Genomic DNA, 21861 nt, shown 5'->3' on the forward strand with positions numbered 1-21861 from the left:
CTCGGCAAATGTCAGTACTGCTAGCCACAGAGGAGTGACAACATGTGTACAGTACAAACCCCACAGCCGTCAAGAAGTAGTGAATGCAGCTAACAATCCTGAAGAACATGCCTGTGATCCAATAGGTCCACCATGTCTGAATCTGTTTATGCAGCTTTAAATTAGCTATATGTGGTGGAGAGCCAAGCTGTGAGATTTGTAGAAACACTGGTATGACGTGGTAGCAAAAGGGTAAAGGAAGGACTCTGCAGGAGGGTTCTGAGGATTAAATTTAGGACGTGCTTAACACTATAGGTTATGAGTGAAAGCATGACTGGAGATAATCACAGGACACGAATGCTTACATGACTTAGAGGTACTATACTGTGATGTGGAATGCTTTGCAAGGGGTCAAGTTTTGAAGGCTACATGTTCTTTAGCTAAAATTAAGAACTTATTGGTTATCTTAATTTTAAGTGTGCATTATCTGACTTACTAAAATATTCATTCAACTGCTGACATCTCTGAGCAAAAACCACATGCTAGTGCTTGCCTCTGTAGAGTACAGGGAATGGTGAATTTGGAGTCAGAAAAACAAATCCTTTAGGGGTATTGTATAGATTTGAGGAATAATGACTTTCAAACCCACATGCTATACTTCTGATAGTTGTAGGAGCCCTTAGAATATATTAAAGACTGTCTTGCACCCTTGGAATTTAATAAAACACTGCAAATTATTAGCCTTAGCTGATACTTCATTTTACCTGTAACAATGGAGGGTGGGACCTCTCCTTTTCTTCATGCTTTTAAGAATGAATCATTTTAATGACTACAGAGGGCCACAACAAATTTGTGCTGTACCTGAGGATGCTTTGTTCCAGCTCGTTGGTCCGTTCTTGGTCTTTCTTATTGTGCTTTTGCATATTTTCTTGCTCTTTTGGAGTGAGAGCACTCAGACCATCCAAGAGCCATTTCTCCCGAAGGGCCTTTTTCTAATTTCAGGAAAGATAAAGACAAGCAAAGTTACTGATTAGCATTTTTTAAACACACTTATCTGCTTCTTAGACTGTAAGCTTTTTGGGACATGGACTATGTCTTTGTATGTGTTTGTACAGCACCTAGCACAATGAGACCTGATGGGGGGCATCTGGACTCCCATAATAGAAATATAAATGAACAAGAATAAACTGTTGTTGTTCAGTGATTGGTTTAACAATAGAGTAATTAACAGCAAAACATTTTCATTATCAATCATTCTGCCTTTACAGATGGGCTGAATTAACAGGTGAGCAGACCACATGTCACTTATTAGCTGTGATGGTTAACATTTGTAAACTGACCCAGTGTTTGAAATTTTTTGTTTTACTCTGTGCTGCATTAAAGCATAGGTTCTATAGGCTCATGCGTAGAGCCCCAGCTTACTGAAGTCATGCAATTACATCTGTGTATATATATCTTTTTATTTTTAAATGACCATTTCCAGCCAGGATCATTATAAAGAAAACTTTGAAACAAAGTGATGACTGCCTGAATCTGCAGACAGCCTGAAACAATAGCTCTGAGAGGTGTCACTTGCTCACTTGGAGGTTGAATGTGGTACAAGAGTGGGGCTGCAGAGGTGGAGCCATGATGTAGGGGAGTGGCCTGTATCAGGGCATGCCTAGAGTCCCAGGTTGCCTTGCCCTTTTCTCATTGTGTCAGTCTTCTGCTGTGTGTGCAGAATTCCTGCTGCAAGGGTTATTTAGAGGAGCTCCTAAAAACAGTAGGAGAATTGTTACCTGCTCAGCTTTCCCAGTGCAGGACTGGAAGGACTGAATTATTAAAGCAGACCCCAAGATAAGACATGTGAGACTCTTCAATACCAACAGTGTAAGCCTACCTGAGTTATTACACAGACCTAGGGGGAGGTGGTAGGATTCCTGAATTTAGAAGAGGAGGCCTGCCTGAATTAGGTCTGCCCTTCTTCTGGGTGCTGAGGTGTTAGAGAGTTTGGACTCTGTATGAGAATGAATACATAAGTCCCAGAAAGCAGGAATCCTAGCCTTTGAGTACTCTGGTGCAGGAGTAAATCACTACAAGACAGTAAAAGGGTAGTGGGCTGTGAAGGGGCATGCTTGTGGGTGGTGCCCCATCATAGCTTCCTGAACGTAAGGCTAAACCTTAAACCCCTCAAAGATAAAACCACAGCAGTACAGATGGAGACATCCCAGTCCCTGTGGAATGAAGTGGCACTCATGGCTGGTTAAAGAGTGGAACCATGCATTTGTGGTAGGTGTTTGGACTTTTCCATCTGTTAATGAGCGTTACTTAATTAAAACATAAGCCTGTCTTTCATCTGTGGTTTCTATTTTTTTTGAGCTGGTGAATTGATCACACAGAAGGTGCTCTAAGTCACTTATTCATTTATATATTTGTCAACTGCATGAAGTGGCTGCTGATCCACTTTGCACAGGCTTATAAAGCACACTCATTTATTACTCCCATTGTCTGAGAACTTGTTTTGGGGCAGATGGCTATAGTCTCTCCTATGCCAGAGTTGTGCTTGGTGCAAGAACAGGAGCTGCTCTAGTCTCAACACAGCTGCTGGATTCCTCTAAATTGCACCACTGGTGTAGGGTTGTTAGAGATATGTTTCAGCATGCCCCTTCCTACCCTGATGCGTTCCTGTGCTGGGAAGACTGAGGGAGTGGGGAGAGAGGGGAAGGATGCGTTGGGTACAGGGCCCAGATCCGGCATGTTTATGCCAGCAGGGAGCTCCCTTCCAACAGGTGAAATTCTCTCTGGGGTGTTTGTGAAAGTTATGGCTCCTTTGCACACCAGAGGAGTGCAAATCCCCATAACTGTGTGTAGAGAGTCTTGCCCAGACTTTGTAAATGAAAGACATCTAGAATGCAAAGTGTAGGCACTCAACACTGAAATCTAAAATAAATAAGAGGAAATGTGTTAATTTGTCAAAGTGCATCTAAGAAGCTACAGGTGTATTTTCACGCATATATACATTTTTCTTCACTAAGTAGATTCACTTTCAAATAGAAATAGGCTTGAGCTGTGAGGAGCTGATCAGCATTTGAAACTTTCTCCAAGCCAAATTCAATGTGCTTGCACTTCGAAGGCCTGGAAGAGTAGCCCTGAGGAAAACAACCAGGAGTAGCCTTTCCATCCCTACGAACTGCACTCCCTGTATCTTTCCAACCTGCTGCTGATTGATGCAGATGTGGCAGAGGATGCGTGGTCCTATGGTTGGGACTTGGGAAACCTGAATTAAATTCCTGCTGTTCCACAGACCTCCTGTGTGACCTTGGGCAAGTCACTTAGCCTCTTTGTGTTTTAGTTCGCCATCTGAAAAATGAAGAGAACAGCTTTTCCCTACCTCACTGTGGTGGCATGAGGAGAAATGCAAAGATTAAGTGCTCAGATCGTATGGGCCATAGATGGATAATGCCTCTTGCCTTGCAGGACAATATTGAAATGCCTAGTGAAAACAACTAGGAGGAGATGTTAAACTGGCATTTTGACTTACTTTTATGTTCACATAATATTTCAGCCTAAGATTGGAGGCCACCCCTGGGATGTTGGTGGGTACTGAAGCCCTTGGCTGATCCCTAGTCTGTTCACCCCTTGCTGTGTTCTGCGAGCAATCTGTAACTTGACAAATGCTTCCTTCATTTTGGCAGCACAGCATCAGCTTCCTAATGACAACTGTTTGAACAGGAAGTGGATTCGTTTCATTCACCACTAAGCCACCACAAGAAGCTAGGTCTGTGCTTGTGCAAAGAAGAAAGGCACACCCATTTTTTTGGACTGGGCTGATTCTGAAAATCTTTAGTCACGTTGCACTAGACATAGGGTTATTGATGGAGGGCAGTTGAAGACGGAGGGTATATTGGGGACAGAGTGCAAACAAAAGACCCATTTCAAACTTGTTCCCATGTACGCATGTGACAAAGGTGGACGTTGGCTGCTAACACACACCTGGATCCCTCACTTTCTTCCATGGAAGTACCCACTGGAGGGGAAATGTGGATCGAGGATCTGTGAGATTCTCCTTGCAGTATTTTCCTGAGATGGTTCCTTTGTGGAGCACAAGGATGGGGTTCACCCCTCCCCGTGGCAGAATGGCCAGCTCTTTTTGCCTCCATAAGCTGTGGATCTGTGGACCTGCAGAATCTGAAGCCCTGTGCCTCCAAACTAGCTCTGGAGCCTCCTGGTCCTTTTTTCAACTCCGAGGCAGTACAACTCCATCACAGTAGTGCTGCCAAAGACTCCCCAGCTAGCAATCACCTCTGGGACCCTACCTTTAAGAAGGGGGGCCAGTGCAGAGGGGGCAAAGAAAATGTTACTAGAGCTGGGTGGATTTCTTTACATTAACAAATTTAATATTCAAAGAGGCACCGTTGGAGTGACCGAAACCTTATGAATTTGGCAAATCATTTCAGCCAAACCCCTCCCCCAAAATCCTTGCCTTATTTTTGGTTGAAACTGTTGATTTCAGCATATTCGAAACAAACTATTTCAGTGCAAAATGTCACTCTTAAATTGCCATTCAAAATTTTTGTTTCACCCCCAAACACTTTTTAATATTTGGTTTGTTGAGGGAAAAACTGAAAAAAACCCAGTTTGGTTCAAAGAAACCAATTTTGGGTTTTTTTGGTGGGGGAGAGTTAAATTTGGCCACCGGCCCCAAAACCCCCCAATTATTTGTTCAGCTCTGAATATTAATGCAGCCTCCATTGGACTTGCATTTGATAACTCTGAGTAACAGAACATCATTTTATTGCAAGGGGGGTAGAGACTTAAAACAAGAGAGAGGACAGTGTACATCTGACAAGGCAAGCACAATCCTCTTTCTGTAACTGTTTCACCAAGCCCTGTCAATGAATGTGTCTTGGTCTTGGCATGATTGTGGGGGGGAGGGATAGCTCAGTGGTTTGAGCATTGGCCTCCTAAGCCCAGGGTTGTGAGTTCAATCCTTGAGGGGGCCATTTAGGGATCTGGGGCAAAAATTGGGGATTGGTCCTGCTTTGAGCAGCAGGTTGGACTAGATGACCTCCTGAGGTCCCTTCCAACCCTGATATTCTATGACCAGAAAGAAGATAATTGGGATTAAGCCAGAATATGAGTGGATGGGTGAGATTCTGTGGCCTGCATTGTGCAGGAGGTCAGACTAGATGATCATAATGGTTCCTTTTGACCTTAATATCGATGAATCTATAAGATTGGGCACTCAAAGAGTGTCTTCCCCTTGCCAGATCAGGACAATTCCTACAATAATCTAATCTGATTAGCTATCTTTAATTTAAGGTAAGGAATCTTTTATTTAAATGTGTATGATAGGTAGGGCTTTCAGGGTAATGACTTTCCAGGTATTGCTCTGCTTTGAATTGACCTAGCACTGCTTTTGGTGAAAGGAGATTATAATTTCCAAATATGACATAGGATCTGATCCTGTAGTTCTCAGACATGCATATTGTCTATTAGAATCAATGGAAGTTTTGTGTACAAGGACTATAAGGATAATCCCTATGAAAACATTTTAGTACAATAATCTAAAAAATAAGAAATGTGGGTAAATTTCCTGTAATAGCTTTCTTGCACATTTTATTTAATTAGTCACACTTTTATGAATGGCTTACATGCTGTATAATTTGGAAATGTTTGTTGTATAAAGGGAGAAGCTCTGGCTAGAGAAGAATCCTGCATGGCTCCACTGAAACCAGTATAATTCATTGAGGTATAGCGATAACAGCTGCCTTTAGGGACTCAGAAACTTTCTGCAGAGCCATGTTGCTCTTCCTTCATTACAAAGAATGAAAGTGGTTCTAGTATAGTACAAAGTTATGCATGCTACAGTATGTTTGTACCTCTGAGTGCATGATATCATGTTGGCTTCTGTACATTGTGTAGAGGAAAAGGATGTGAATACAATATGATCAGCTAAGACTCTCAGAATGGCTGGAATGCTATCATTGCCCCGTGTGGTTCATATTCTGTCATGCTAGTGGTACTGACAATAGATTACACTGCTGTGAACAAACTCCTGAGCATGCTCGGGGGGTGGGTGGGGTATAGCTGGTCACAGACCACAGAACAAGTCTGGAGTAATGTAGCAGGATGTCATCATTTTGTCCCCTGCATAGGTGTTCCACAGTCTGATGTAAATTTTGTGGCTGGTCATAAGATGCATATTTTATTTTCCCAATGTGCAAAATGCAAACCCATACACTGTATCTAGCAAGAGGTCTGAGTTTTTCACATTTTAACAGCTTTTAAAAATAGGGTCACTTACTATTCTCACAGAATAAACCCCTAGGATGGTAACACATGTGACCTCCATGAGATAGCACTCGGAGAGTCAGAGACACATTGAAGGGGGTGGGAATAGACAGGTTCAGCAGGTAAAATGAAAGGATCCATAAAATCTGCTGGAAAGTCTACCCAGAACTATGAGAGTCCCATCCTCTCTGCACGCCACCTCCAGCCGCACAGCTCTGGTCCCTATACCTTTCCCCATCCTCTCAATGGGAATGATTGTAGGTGCAGAGGGGAGTTACTGCTGGCTGCACCAGTAATCACTCCCATGCAGATTTAATGTGCCCTCTGTATAGGGGAGGCATGCTACCCTTGGCCCTGGGGAACCTCCTTTCCTGACCCACAGAGCTCTAACCTAACTGATCGGGAGTGAGACTGCTGTAAGGGGGCTAATCCATGAAAGCCTCATTCAGGTTGGGGGCTTACCTGCCCAGTCTTGTTTCCCTCTACCACCATACTGGAGAGGAGCAAGTAGCCCATAGTTATGGGATGGAGAAAAGTGACGCAACACAAAGCAATTCAGTGAAAGGGACAAACCTGGAAAGCCATAATGTTAAACTAGATCTAGGGGTGATAGTGGATGGTTAATGAGAGATCAGCTTGCTGTGTAATATGCAAGCAAAACAGGCCAATATAATCTTGGTTTATATATTGTGTGCTAATACAACCAGTCATGGAAAAGGGGATGGTAATCCCTCTCCATATGGCTCTGCTGTGGCCACACATGGGGATATTAAATTCTATTCTGACACTTCATTACCAAAAAGAAAAAGAGTACTTGTGGCACCTTAGAGACTAACCAATTTATTTGAGCATAAGCTTTCGTGAGTAGCTCACGAAAGCTTATGCTCAAATAAATTGGTTAGTCTCTAAGGTGCCACAAGTACTCCTTTTCTTTTTGCAAATACAGACTAACACGGCTGCTACTCTGAAACCTTTCATTACCAGAAAGACACTGACAAATTAGAGGTAGTTCAGAGAAGAGCAAGCAAAGTTATTTGGGGAACAGAGGATTTGATTAATGGGGAAATATAGATAATTAGCTCTTTTAGTAGCTTAGCTGAAACTACTAAAGTGGGATAGGATAGCCAACAATACCCAAAGAGAGTAAACACTAATGAAAGAGAATAATGTACTTAGGCTGGTACCAGGGAGTACACACAGGAATCATAGGACAAAATTAGGAAAGGAAAAATCCAGTCTGAGTATCAGGAACAACTTTGTTCCATTGTGTGGGTCATTGAAAGATAGACTGGAAAAAGTACTGATAATTGTGTAATAGGGAACAAATTCAAATGAATGAAATATTCTGCATTAGCAGAATGGAGATGGACTAGAAGTACCATTTTCAAAAGTGAAAGTCAATGGGCGTTAGATGCCTAAATCACTTTGGTGTACCGTGTGCAACTTTCAAACACATCTAGTTTGAAAGTTAGACTATGCCTTGTACTTGCGACACATCTACCTGTCTTTTTGTCCACCATGATCAACGTAAAGTGGCTTCTACATGGTTTCTAATGCAGTGACCAAGGAACATGCACTGGTAATATTGGGGTAGGAAATTACTGCTCACAAACTAAAGAGCCCTTAAAGTCATTCTCTTCTCTTCCCCTCCCTCCCACCCTCTCACTCCTCAAACTGTGTGAGCATGTGTGTGTGTGTGTGTGTGAGCGTGTGTGTGTGTATCCATATCCATACCCATATACAATTGGGTTCTGAAAAAAATAGCTGTCAAGGACCAGACACTAAGTTAGTGTGACTGATATATACCAACTGAAGATCTTGTCTTTAATACGCACCTGTGCAGGGCAGTGTGTACACTTGTACTATTTAAAATAATTATAGGTCATTATTCCTGCAACATAGGGATTGTTTTTGTGTATTTTAAGATACCAGGAACAAGGGGAAAGAATCTCCATAGTCACTATGTCCCCCAGTTCCACATGGCATCTTAACTTCTACTAAAACTGAGGCAATTTCATGTCCTTGAAAGGTGGCCGGGGGGGTGGGGAGTTGCCCTTCAGCATGCCCTAGCATTAATAAGAACAAAAGGGATGCTTGAGTTTGTTCATATAAGGACAGAAAATAAATAGTATTGAATATACTACAATGATGCTATCTTAAATAGCGGCACACTCGTGTTCCTAATACTGTATTCTGTTTTGGGAAGCACGTGGAAAGAGATATTTGAGTTTCAATAGCCCAGAGAACGGCAAATAAGATATTGGAGATATTGCCAGGCTTAAATATGATGGAAGGTTGCAAAAACCATTATTATGAAAGAAGAGCTAGAGGGGACTTAAAATGGGATTGAGCATCACTGGCCACCAGTGACATTGGGCCCCATTTGCCATGCTGCAGTGATTGCAAGATCACGTGGCCTCCCTTTCCTTAAGTATGGGAAGATATTTCACTTACTGCAAGTGCTTGGGGACACAGAGAGACAAATCTTTTAAATCCACTATTTGAGTCAAGGTAGGGCCTAGAGCAGTGGCGGGCAACCTGCGGGCCGCATGCAGCCCATCAGGGTTAGCTGATTGCAGGCCATGAGACATTTTGCGGACATTGACTGTCCGCAGGCATGGGCCCCTACAGCTCTCAGTTGCCACGATTCGCCGTTCCTGGCCAATGGGAGCTGCAGGAAGTGGCGCGAGCCACAGGGACATGCTGGCCACCGCTTCCCACGGCTCCCATTGGCCAGGAACGGTAAACCATGGCCACTGGGAGCTGCAGGTGGCTGTGCCTGTGGACGGTCAATGTAAACAAACTGTCTCATGGCCTGCCAGCGGATTACCCTGATGGGCTGCAGGTTGCCTACCAATGGCCTAGACGTAATAGTCAAGAACAGAGCCCTCTGGTGCTGTCAATATTTGAAGTGTATAAGAATAGGGTATTATCCCCTTGAAATTACTACTTCATATGTATATGTGCCAAAACCGGGACAAGCAAATGATTTGCCTGCAGTCTGTTAGTTGCAGGTTTTATGGAGGAGAGGGTTTCTTTTTCCACATATAGCACTGCACAACGGGTCAGGTTCATTGCAGTTTTTCCTGCCTTCCTCTAAAGCAGTAGGACATGGCACTGAAGGATGTAATGATCTAGCATGGCAAACACAGCTTCCTATGTTCTTGTGTGGGTGAAAGAGGAAGATGAATGGGACCGGCTACCTGTGCTTAATTTGAAGATGTTTCAGTTCTAGATACACTTCTGTGTCGTGGGAGAGGCGATTCTGTGTAACTTGTTCAGGAAAGCAAGCCAAACCCCTGTTTTTGAAATCAATACCCCTTTGCTAGATGCCTCCTTCCAGACACGCAATTAATAGGGGGCAAGATATGCTTAGGATCTTTATGATAGCAGAATATCAGTTCTACATACTTTCAAGAAGCAAGCATTATGTCCTATTCAAATTACTTAAAATGCCAATCTGTCCTAGGCAGAAGGGACGCCTGAGAAAATAGTCACCCCATTTTTTAAATAATATGATTGAAGAGGTGGAGCATTTGAGTCATCAGTTGTGACACCGGACAGACCAGCCAACCTGTGTATGACCCATAACAATGTAACAGAAGGCATTACAATGGTAATTGAAAAGAAAAAGAGTACTTGTGGCACCTTAGAGACTAACCAATTTATTTGAGCATAAGCTTTAGCAGGGCTGTTACTCTGAAATGGTAATCAAGACAATCTACTTGTATGTGAATTTCAAAGAGCTGTACTAGACTAGCAATCAGCTCATTCATTTGTAATAATAGGAATCAAGAGTAGCCGCTAAGTGTATTGGTCTGTGTTTACCTATATCTTGTTAGAAGTTTAACAATGTAACCGGATTATCTTGTCGATGCTAATTCCCTTTCATGTCTTATTTGCCTTAATTATGTATGCAACTGTGTCCAGTTAACCTTAAGATCAAAGATATAAGATACTGCAGGAAACTAATAATATTATCCACATTGTCTTTGGTTTAAATATCTCCGTTACAATGCATGACTGGTTAATTGCCTTATGTGAATGAGTGTAACTAGTTTACCAGTGTATGCATAAGAAATAGAAGATTAGCTTCAAAGCAAAGACCTTGCTTTGAATACATTGTGTATTCTTCCTCCGGAGAAGGCCCTGCTGTGACAGTATCTGTGAGGAAGCTTGTCAGCCTGCTAGAAGAACTAGAAGGAAGCCCTGGGCCTAATCTTTTTTCATCCCTAGTCTGCTTAAACTTTGAACAGAGAAAGTACAAGTTGTAAAACAGACATCTTTCAAATAATGATTTGGAATAACCTGGAAGATGCGTGGAAAGACTGGGACAGACTCTATATCTGGACTGCCTAAATTGATTCCAGAAAGACTTTTACAAATCAGCAGCCACACCATCTCTGCTATGAAACTGACCCAAGGACTTTACACACATTTGTATGTATATTGATCTTTTAACCATTTGCAACTCTTTTTTTCCTTTTATTATTCAAATCTTAGATTTAGCTATTAACGATTGGCGTGATTATTGGGTAAGATCTGAGACTCATATTGACCTGGGGATAAGTGTCCCATCCTTTGGGATTGGTGAAACTCACCTATGGTGAATCAGGTTTTCAATAACCCCTCACTATACTAGACTTGGCTGTCTAGATGGGAGTCAAGTGTGAAACGCTTAAAGGGGGCTGTATTTGGTTTCTTGTTAACCAACATGGTATTAGAGAAGTTATTTTATTACTGGCTTGGTGAATCTAATTACAGAATAAACCCGCAGTTTGAGGTATTGTCTGCCCTAATCCTTGGAGTCTGCCCTGAGTGTAGCATTCTCAGTGTGGCCCTTCCAGGCTGTCCGGTCACATCAGTGTTTTGAACACCATACTAATGTGAACTTGCCAAGACTGACATCGGTGCAAAATTTGCAGACACTTCTCCTATATGCTTCCCATACAGGGTCACAACATTATTTCATTTAGGAGATGCATTAAATAAATTGATAGATGTTTTGCCAGATAAAAATAATCTGCTACTCAATGATTTTAGCAAGAAGCTGTTATTTGCCATTTGGTTGCATCCCATGATTATATTGCATTTTGTGCTGAAATTATGATGTGAACACACTCAGTCTGACATGTGAAGCCCAGTTTTAAGCTGGGAATTATTTCTGGTTCTGATCTCACTTTAAGATACAAAAATTATCAAACAACATTAACCCCTTTGTGTGAAGCTTTTGCACAATGCCTATTAAAGTCCATTGGAGTCCTGGTAAAACTCAAAACTGTTCTGCAAATGTAACAGTAAAGGCATGTTTTAAACCCATAAATGTAAGGATGCTTAGATTGAAGGCTGAAGCAACACTTAATTATAGCAGTCGTGCCTAATGCTAATAGCAGGGCTAGGACTTTCCTTGTGTTTTATTATTTGACTCTTATAGATATTTTGAAATGTTGAATAACAAGCTGCTGATATTGACAAAATAATACCTTCAAATGCTGGTATTTTAATTTTTCTTCTTCTACTTTAAGACGCTTCTGTGTGATTTCTTCCTGAAGCTTTCTCTTGTCCTGGAAATTTAAAAAACCCACAAATTAATTTTAAAAATGACATGTCACTGCTTTGGTGCTTTAACTTGGACCTCCGAGGGGAATTCTCAAGTGATACAGCACCACCACAGCACCATCTTCCTTCCTATTTACAGCACAGAGGTCATGGCTAAGGGAAAGGGTTATGCCTGGAATGTCCCTACACCCAGGCAATTCTCACATGCTGGGATGACCTCTTGGAGCCACAGATAGCTGCCATAATATAAAATAAACTTGTGGCTGCTCTACCGGTCACCAGGAGACTACTGATTTGGCGCCCAGTGGCATAGATGCTGGGGGTGCTGCTGCACCCCCTGGCTTAAAGTGGTTTTCATCATATACAGTTTGGTTCAATGGCTCTCAGTACCCCCACTATAAAAATTGTTCCAGTACCACTTTCAGTGGCCTCCTGAATCAGGGGAGAACATACAATGGTGATAGATGACTTAATCCAACTCCCTTTGAAGTAAAAAGAAAGACTCCTATTGACTTCAGTAGGCATTGAATCAAGCACAGAGTAACTTGTACCATTACAAGCACCCCTAACGGGCCACTCTGCTGCCAGTCATTGCTTCCACAAAGTACTGCTATTAGATATAACAATTTTGGCACCTATTCATTTACATTAATGTGTGGTAGGGCAATAACTAACTCATGTCTCACCTGCTGTTCTATACAGTAACTGATGCACCATAGTAAAAACTGATGTAATGACTAGAGGTTATAAAAGACTGCATATAGGGGTCTCTGACGGGGTGTATGGGCCTCCCATGTCACTTAGGAAAAGGCTATGCCCCTCTACTGGGCAAAGAGGAAGACGTTTGGTTCTCAAAGACTACCTGAGCTGCCAAACCTGGTGGAAAGAGTAGTCAGGATGAGCCTAGCTGTTAGGAGGAGGAAGTGACAGCTGTGGAGAAAAGGGAAGTGGCATCTCCCAAAGGATTGCTCAGTCTCTTTTTGGAAGGGAGAGGAGCTGGTCTTTACTCCACTGTCTTGCCTGGAAATGCCTGATCCAAGCAAGAAAAGGAGTAAATAGGGGAAGAGAAGCCTTCCTTGGTGCAAGGCAATCCTTTTATATTTTGATCATTTATGAACATTTTGGGATAGGGGTGGGGAGATGCTGCCCTGTTTTGGCATTACAGTTAGGGGCCATGACTAAGGAAACTGCCCTGCAGTGATGGTTTATTTTCCCCCTTATGATTGAGATGGAACATGTGTGTTTGATTGATGTTGGGCCTGCCTTAATGGAGATGTAGCCTCAAGACACAGGAATTGCTAGTGTGCTATCAGAGAAGCCCTTCATTTGCTTTTGAAAGTCAGCCACTTCTCCTGTGAAGGCTGTCAACTGTGTGACCCTTGGTAGGAACAGTACCTGTCTGGGGGAGACAGCAAGTGATAAACACCTAATCAATTGGAAGTACACGGGGAGGAATGTAGCTTGGCAGAGTATGATTGCCTCATGTTGGAATGTAGTAAGTGAATTGGCATTGACACACTTTCTCTTCTGAAAAGTATCAAATGACAAGTGGACATAACTTCTGTTTTCCATCTCCCTGAAAGGTGCTACTGACCTACCTCTGCGATACAAGATACAACTTTTAAAGGTGAGTTTAGATTTAGAATATAGCTCGACACAGTCCCTATAACATTTATCCATCAAAGATTCTTTGTTCTTCTGTAACTCATTTGCCTAACTACCAATGGATTTAAGATATTTGTGGGTGGTGTTTGTCAGCAGCATCTATTATAAAATATGCTTTGGCTAAGAACTGCTATCATAGATTTCTTACTGTTCCGTTTATTCTGATTTCAAGAATATGCCATCTCTGAACTTCACAGCTTTCTTTAATACAGAACTTTCCTAATATCACTGTATAAGTGTTCCTGAATTAATCCAATCATTAGATGAACAGGTCACTAAGTCAGCCTGCATTTACAGAATAGGATACAGAAAGCTTCTCAGTCATTAGGAAAGTTACTTAACACAGTCCTGAAATCTCACAACATAACCCTCTCAACAAAAATAAAACTTTATAATTCTTTTGTGCTCACATCTCTTCTCTACGGCTGTGAGACCTGGACACCATACAAATGGCATATCAAACACCTAGAGGACTTTCATATGCAATCTCTGCTCATCATTATGGGGATCTGCTGGCAGGACAAAATTATCAACCTGGAGGTTCTCCAAAAGTCAAATGCCATAAGCATCTAGGCCATGCTGAGAAAAGCCCAATTACGCTGGGTTGGACACCTCATTAGGATGCCTGAATATCGACTCCCCAGAAAAATTTTCTATGGAGAATTGGCACAAGGACACTGGACTCAAGGCTGCCCCAGAAAGTACTACAAGGACAGCATCAAGAACAGCATACACTTTGGTGCAATAAAACTGGATGATCTTGAGAAGGCTGCATTAAATAGATCAGCACACAACACTCAGAGCTTTCCAAGCCTTTGAAGAGGACATCAATAATAGATTATTAGCTGCAAGGTAAAAGCATCATACTACTGCTATAAGAAAAGGAGTACTTGTGGCACCTTAGAGACTAACCAATTTATCTGAGCATAAGCTTTCGTGAGCTACAGCTCACTTCATTGGATGCATCCGATGAAGTGAGCTGTAGCTCATGAAAGCTTATGCTCAGATAAATTGGTTAGTCTCTAAGGTGCCACAAGTACTCCTTTTCTTTTTGCGAATACAGACTACCACGGCTGCTACTCTGAAACCTGTTACTACTGCTATAGTTACCAAGGTGCTCACCGATGACTTTGTCTGCCCAATCTGCTCATGAGCATGCGCATCATGCTTTGGACTTCAGAGTCACTCCAGGCTCTCTCTTTTTGTGGATTCTGAAAACGTCATCATTGAACTGACTGACTACACACATTTTCAGGCTGGTCCATTTTCTAAGGAACGTGTTTTCTTGATAGTCACACTTTAAGCCAGAGAATGCACCCAGCTTAAGTTTATGCTAAAATATACCAGTGCTAACTTTGGTACAAATAGTAAATTATGAAAGATGCCCTGGGAGTCCACATACTCACTTAAAAAAAAATCTTATTTTAGCATTAAGAGGTCAAAGTAAACAATCAGGCAGCAAATACACTTTCAAAATGACAAAAATCCTGCAATAACAATAATTTCCTCTTGAACCATTTTTCTGTACTGTATCCAAACTAACACAGTAGTTAGTTACAGAGTAGTGTATAAGAATACTATACAAAAAGGCAATCCTAAAGGGATAAAAGTAGAATAAAGAAACAAACAACAAAAAAAAACCCAATCCAACTGAAAATGAGATCAATGTACAACATTAAAAGAAGGAATCATTTTTTTTTTAAGCGAACTCCTCGCACATTTATTTTACTTTACCCCCATGTTTCCTCCTATGCTCTGCTTCATCTTCAGGTTTTGTACTTGCATCCTTCATAATATCTGTGGCTATTGCTAACACCTCCCTAAGTAACTACCCATTAACTAAGTAAAGTAAAAAAAATTTTTGGTGCTGTATGGACAGCACTTCGTCTGAAATTGATTGTTGAACACAGTGGGCCAAATTCCACACACAGTCTGAGTACATGTGCAGCCTGCTAGTCATGAAAGGATTTAAAGCAGGTTGGGGCATTCCCTAAGCTGCACTTTGCTGTGCATTGTCTAGATCTTACTGCTGTCTGTACAGGGTCTGCACAGCGGTTTGAACATTTTAAATAACTGAATGAATGTTAGGTTTCAGAGTAGCAGCCATGTTAGTCTGTATCCGTAAAAAGAAAAGGAGTACTTGTGGCACCTTAAAGACTAACACATTTATTAGAGCATAAGTTTTCGTGAGCTACAGCTCACTTCATCGAATGTATACAGTGGGAAATTTTCTCACTTCATCGAATGTATACAGTGGGAAATTTTCCCACTGCATGTATCCGATGAAGTGAGCTGTAGCTCACGAAAGCTTATGCTCAGATAAATGTGTTAGTCTCTAAGGTGCCACAAGTACTCCTTTATTTTTTTTTTTTTGAATGAATGTTAAGTATTAGTCAGCTGGGTATGGACACTCCTTGAAGATGAGGCTTACAGGCAAGACTCCTCTTAGCACTCTTCATAATGGGGAGAGAGAGCTGCCCTGTTTGTGTGAGGGTGAAGAGGCACCTACGCCCCTTTCTCTCATCCATATACCAAAGTGGGACATGGCCCAGTGCCTTAATTTTTTACTCCCATTGTAGTCTATGGGAGTCTTGCCTAACTAAATACTCAGGGTCACCTTAAGCCCTTCAAAATTCATGTGCGGAGGGGAGGAATCTGTGCAAACCCTGTGGGAGGGGAAGGGAAGAGACAGCAGTCTCACATCATGGATCTTCCAATTTCTAATCCAGGCTAACTGTATATGGTTTTGTGGTTCCACTGCTTGTGAATGTGTATCTTTGGTAGGGTGGAGCCAATGTTTAGCACTCTCCACCAGAGCTGGAGAAGTATACTTCATAAGAAAATACAGACCTATCAACGTTATCTGACACAGAAGTCCTAATGCACCCATAGTCTTTCATTCCCAGCAGTTCCATCTTCTTCTCCTGTCTGTGAGGTCCCCCAGCAGAGGGTCCGTATTGTTAGAGCTATCAGAACAGCAAACCAGCCAGCCTGTGCACCTTTGCTTTTACAAGGATTCCTGGGAGTGCTTGTTGTTCATCCAAGTAGACAATAGCCTTTTAAGGACACACCCTCATCTCTTCTGCAGGGAGGGAAATGTCACCCTAATGGGATGAGGCCAAGGAAACACCGTGATCTAGAACTGTTCCCAAGTACTTCCACTACTGCTTTTCATAGAACCATAGAATATCAGGGTTGGAAGGGACCTCAGGAGGTCATCTAGTCCAACCCCCTGCTCACAGCAGGACCAATCCCCAATTAAATCATCCCAGCCAGGGCTTTGTCAAGCCTGAACTTAAAACTTCTAAGGAAGGAGATTCTACCACCTCCCTAGGTAACGCATTCCAGTATTTCACCACCCTCCTAGTGAAAAAGTTTTTCCTAATATCCAACCTAAACCTCCCCCACTGCAACTTGAGACTATTACTCCTTGTCCTGTCCTCTTCTACCACTGAGAATAGTCTAGAACTATCCTCTCTGGAACCACCTCTCAGGTAGTTGAAAGCAGCTATCAAATCCCCCCTCATTCTTCTCTTCTGCAGACTAAACAATCCCAGTTCCCTCAGCCTCTCCTCATAAGTCATGTGTTCCATACCCCTAATCATTTTTGTTGCCCTTCACTGGACTCTCTCCAATTTATCCACATCCTTCTTGTAGTGTGGGGCCCAAAACTGGACACAGTACTCCAGATGAGGCCTCACCAATGTTGAATAGAGGGGAACGATCACGTCCCTCGATCTGCTTGCTATGCCCCTACTTATACATCCCAAAATGCCATTGGCCTTCTTGGCAACAAGGGCACACTGCTGACTCATATCCAGCTTCTCGTCCACTGTCACTCCTAGGTCCTTTTCCGCAGAACTGCTGCCTAGCCATTCGGTCCCTAGTCCGTAGCTGTGCATTGGGTTCTTCCGTCCTAAGTGCAGGACCCTGCACTTATCCTTATTGAACCTCATCAGATTTCTTTTGGCCCAATCCTCCAATTTGTCTAGGTCCCTCTGTATTCTATCCCTGCCCTCCTGCGTATCTACCACTCCTCCCAGTTTAGTATCCTCCGCAAATTTGCTGAGAGTGCAATCCACACCATCCTCCAGATCATTTATGAAGATATTGAACAAAACCGGCCGCAGGACTGACCCCTGGGGCACTCCACTTGACACCGGCTGCCAACTAGACATGGAGCCATTGATCACTACCCATTGAGCCCGACAATCTAGCCAACTTTCTACCCACCTTATAGTGCATTCATCCAGCCCATACTTCTTTAACTTGCTGACAAGAATACTGTGGGAGACCATGTCAAAAGCTTTGCTAAAGTCAAGAAACAGTACATCCACTGCTTTCCCTTCATCCACAGAACCAGTAATCTCATCACAGAAGGCGATTAGATTAATCAGGCATGACCTTCCCTTGGTGAATCCATGCTGACTCTTCCTGATCACTTTCCTCTCATGTAAGTGCTTCAGGATTGAGTCTTTGAGGACCTGCTCCATGATTTTTCTGGGGACTGAAGTGAGGCTGACTGGCCTGTAGTTCCCAGGATCCTCCTTCTTCCCTTTTTTAAAGATTGGCACTACATTAGCCTTTTTCCAGTCATCCGGGACTTCCCCCGTTCGCCACGAGTTTTCAAAGATAATGGCCAATGGCTCTGCAATCACAGCCGCCAATTCCTTTAGCACTCTCGGATGCAACTGGTCCGGCCCCATGGATTTGTGCACGTCCAGCTTTTCTAAATAGTCCCTAACCACCTCTTTCTCCACAGAGGGCTGGCCATCTACTCCCCATGTTGTGATGCCCAGCGCAGCAGTCTGGGAGCTGTCCTTGTTAGTGAAGACAGAGGCAAAAAAAGCATTGAGCACATTAGCTTTTTCCACATCCTCTGTCACTAGGTTGCCTCCCTCATTCAGTAAGGGGCCCACACTTTCCTTGGCTTTCTTCTTGTTGCCAACATGCCTGAAGAAACCCTTCTTGTTACTCTTGACATCTCTTGCTAGCTGCAGCTCCAGGTGCAATTTGGCCCTCCTGATTTCATTCCTACATACCCGAGCAATATTTTTATACTCTTCCCTGGTCATATGTCCAACCTTCGACTTCTTGTAAGCTTCTTTTTTATGTTTAAGATCCGCTAGGATTTCACCGTTAAGCCAAGCTGGTCACCTGCCATATTTACTATTCTTTCGACACATAACCTGTAACCTCAACAGGGATTCCTTGAAATACAGCCAGCTCTCCTGGACTCCTTTCCCCTTCATGTTAGTCCCCCAGGGGATCCTACCCATCCGTTCCCTGAGGGAGTCAAAATCTGCTTTCCTGAAGTCCAGGGTCCGTATCCTGCTGCTTACCTTTCTTCCCTGTGTCAGGATCCTGAACTCAACCAACTCATGGTCACTGCCTCCCAGATTCCCATCCACTTTTGCTTCCCCACTAATTCTTCCCTGTTTGTGAGCAGCAGGTCAAGAAAAGCTCCCCCGCAGTTGGCTCCTCTAGCTCTTGCACCAGGAAATTGTCCCCTACGCTTTCCAAAAACTTCCTGGATTGTCTATGCACTGCTGTATTGCTCTCCCAGCAGATATCAGGAAAATTAAAGTCACCCATGAGAACCAGGGCGTGCGATCTAGTAGCTTCTGCGAGTTGCCGGAAGAAAGCCTCATCCATCTCATCCCCCTGGTCCGGTGGTCTATAGCAGACTCCCACCACTACATCACTCTTGTTGCTCACACTTCTAAACTTAATCCAGAGACACTCAGGTTTTCCTGCAGTTTCGTACCGGAGCTCTGAGCAGTCATACTGCTCCCTTACATACAGTGCTACTCCCCCACCTTTTCTGCCCTGCCTGTCCTTCCTGAACAGTTTATAACCATCCATGACAGTACTCCAGTCATGTGAGTTATCCCACCAAGTCTCTGTTATTCCAATCACGTCATAATTCCTTGACATCACCAGGACCTTTTCCCATGGAAGGGAGGACTTAGCCCTGGTTTTTGTCTTAGTTCGAGTTTGCTATGGCAAATATTACAGATTCTACAGTTAGGGGAAAGTATTTGCTTCAGGCAGCAAGTGCAATATATAAGAACCTGGCTAAAACCCCAAGCCTGACTCCCCATGCCTTATAATAGGCAGCAGAGGATATAGGAAGCGGTCACAAGTCTTTAAAAACTGCTTCTCAAGTGTTTGTGTGGAGAGAGAAAAGTGCAACCCCTTCCAGCTATTCCATCTGATAACCCTCTAAAAAACTTCTCAGCTTTGAGGCTGTGCACTGAAAACCAGGTTGCAGCTTGAGCCTGGTCTAGACCCCATTAAAATTAATGAAAACGCATCCAAAGATCTTAGGGGGGAATTGATCAGGCCTTAAATGAATATGCTGTTTGCTGTGCTTCCACCTAGTGTCTAGTAGATGGGTGGTGTTTTAAGATGCAACAAGTAAAAACAAACTCCAGTTCAACTCTTTATCAGTATTTCCATCGAGGATCCTTCATGTTTATCCATGATGTGCTTAGTGCTGGTCAGGTTTTTTAATGCCATTGGCTATTTATCCAGGCTATATAATCTTTGTCAGCTAATTGCAAGATCATGTAATACTAACCCACCATATGGAGAGAGCGAGAGCGTGTGTGTGTGTGTGTGGGGGGGGACCTTGAAAATAAAGGCACTGGCTTAAAGGTTGCCTGTAATTAATCAAATCTGAACTATCCTACTACAGATTTTCTTTTCTTTTTTCTCACCCAGAGCTGAAGTCTGCCCCAATTTAACCCTTCTCTAATCTAATTGATTTTGTTGGGGGTTAAATCAGGGTCCTGTAGATTTGAGTGACTTTTTTTTGATACATTAACTTTCGCCATCTATGCTCCTTGTTTTAAAGAGATCAAAAAGTCCCTTCCCCCCCCCCCCCAAAAAAAAAAAAAAAAGTTCAGACTTTCAAAGCAGAATTCTGTTTAGAGCAGGAATGAAGGTGTCTTCTACAGTCTTTGGCATACATTACATTCTTTATAAATATCCCTCAATCTGTTGTTCTACAGAAAGCTGATAGCTTAGAATTCAGTCAGCCCATGCTCTTCCTTCTGACTTTTATAACTTAAGCTTTAACATTTGCAGAAATTAGAAATCCTGCAGTGTTACTTTTTGCCTGTGAAATATGGTAATTTATCAGTTGCAGAGCTTCTAGCTCAAGAAGACCTGCTTTTTGACCTGGCGTCCTTCAAACACACACACACTCTGATATGAAGATAGCATTACGTATGTATGTATGATATGAGGTATAATAATGACTTCAGTGCACTGGCTTTAGTCTTCAAACCTATTAAACCATAATAAAATTTACTGTATCACAGCGTATAACCTACAAAGAAAAATAAAGGAAAAGTAACCATTTCAAGCAGAAATAGATGCCTTTTCTTGTTCCTTTATGGAACAAATGATTCTTCAGAAAACATACAGTACTGCATTAATACATTGCTTTTTCGAAGACTATCCTCATGAGTTATAACTGTAAGCACTTACTGTTATGGCCTGGAATCTTTCCTTCAGCAGTTCAGCTTCTTCCATTCTGGAAATTAAAAACAGACAAGCGGTGAAGGGAGAAGAAATGATACCACAGGCAAAGAGCCACCTGTGAGGGTTTCAAGAAAAGCGGGGTGGTTTGTGATCCAATTCCACAGCAGAGAGAAGGGAGAATGCCTGACTTATCCGACGAGTCTCTGAACAGATGAGCAGATCAGCCGAGGCAGACCACATGTAATGAGGGTGCGGTGGGGAGGCAGCCGTGGAGAGTGCTGGCATGAGCTGACAGACAAGTTTGAACAGTGGAGCACAAGCCCTTTTCCTTCAGAAGCTGCCAACTCTTTGTTTTAATGTGCACAGTTAGCTGGCCATAGTTTCTTTAACTATTTCATGTCCAAAGCACAATTTCCAGGAACATGGCACAAATGCACTCAGACACATGCCACTTTTCCTCATATGTATGTCTTTAATGAAAAAAGTTTAAAGCAATATGCTGCGGACTTGAGAGCACCAATAATTGTACATAGTAAAGGAGTCAGATTCTCAGAGGCTTCAACAACCTGGATAAGAACTACAGGGTCAGGCTCTCTACTTGAACATTACTAGTATGCCTTTTGCAATTCTACTGCTTGTGTTCTAACAGAGCTCTCATAGTGGGTGGCTATTCAGCTGACTGGAATGAGATGTGTATATCTGTCATGTGCTTTGGAACTTGGTATTATGCTGCTTAAGGGATGGTGTACATTTTCACCTTTCTGGTTACATGAGTGGGAGCGAGCCTTCTAAATCACACAAGGAAACCTGCAGAATGGGTGGAACTGCCTCAAATAAAATCCACTCACTGAAAAAATCCCAGCACATGTGTAAAAGCTGAAGCTGGGTATACAT

The 21861-nt window shown here is 42.7% G+C and overlaps 1 protein-coding gene across 3 annotated transcripts in view; it reads right to left on the minus strand.

Annotated features, from left to right (window-relative positions):
• The window catches only part of PALMD (palmdelphin), a 73522-nt gene that overhangs the window by 18225 nt on the left and 33436 nt on the right, over positions 1-21861 (minus strand). For 2 of the 3 annotated variants that reach the window (XM_084636302.1, XM_084636303.1), the window contains 3 exons: positions 20974-21019; positions 11736-11816; positions 841-971 (listed from right to left, as the gene is read on the minus strand). In XM_084636302.1, the coding sequence (XP_084492428.1) occupies positions 841-971; positions 11736-11816; positions 20974-21019 (258 nt within the window). Of the gene's footprint in view, positions 1-840; positions 972-11735; positions 11817-20973; positions 21020-21155; positions 21275-21861 lie in introns of those variants that run through there. The other variant, XM_084636304.1, reaches the window with a different exon arrangement.

The sequence above is a fragment of the Lepidochelys olivacea genome, assembly GCF_965140295.1.
Source record: "Lepidochelys olivacea isolate rLepOli2 genome assembly, chromosome: 8".
Taxonomy (NCBI): domain Eukaryota; kingdom Metazoa; phylum Chordata; order Testudines; family Cheloniidae; genus Lepidochelys; species Lepidochelys olivacea.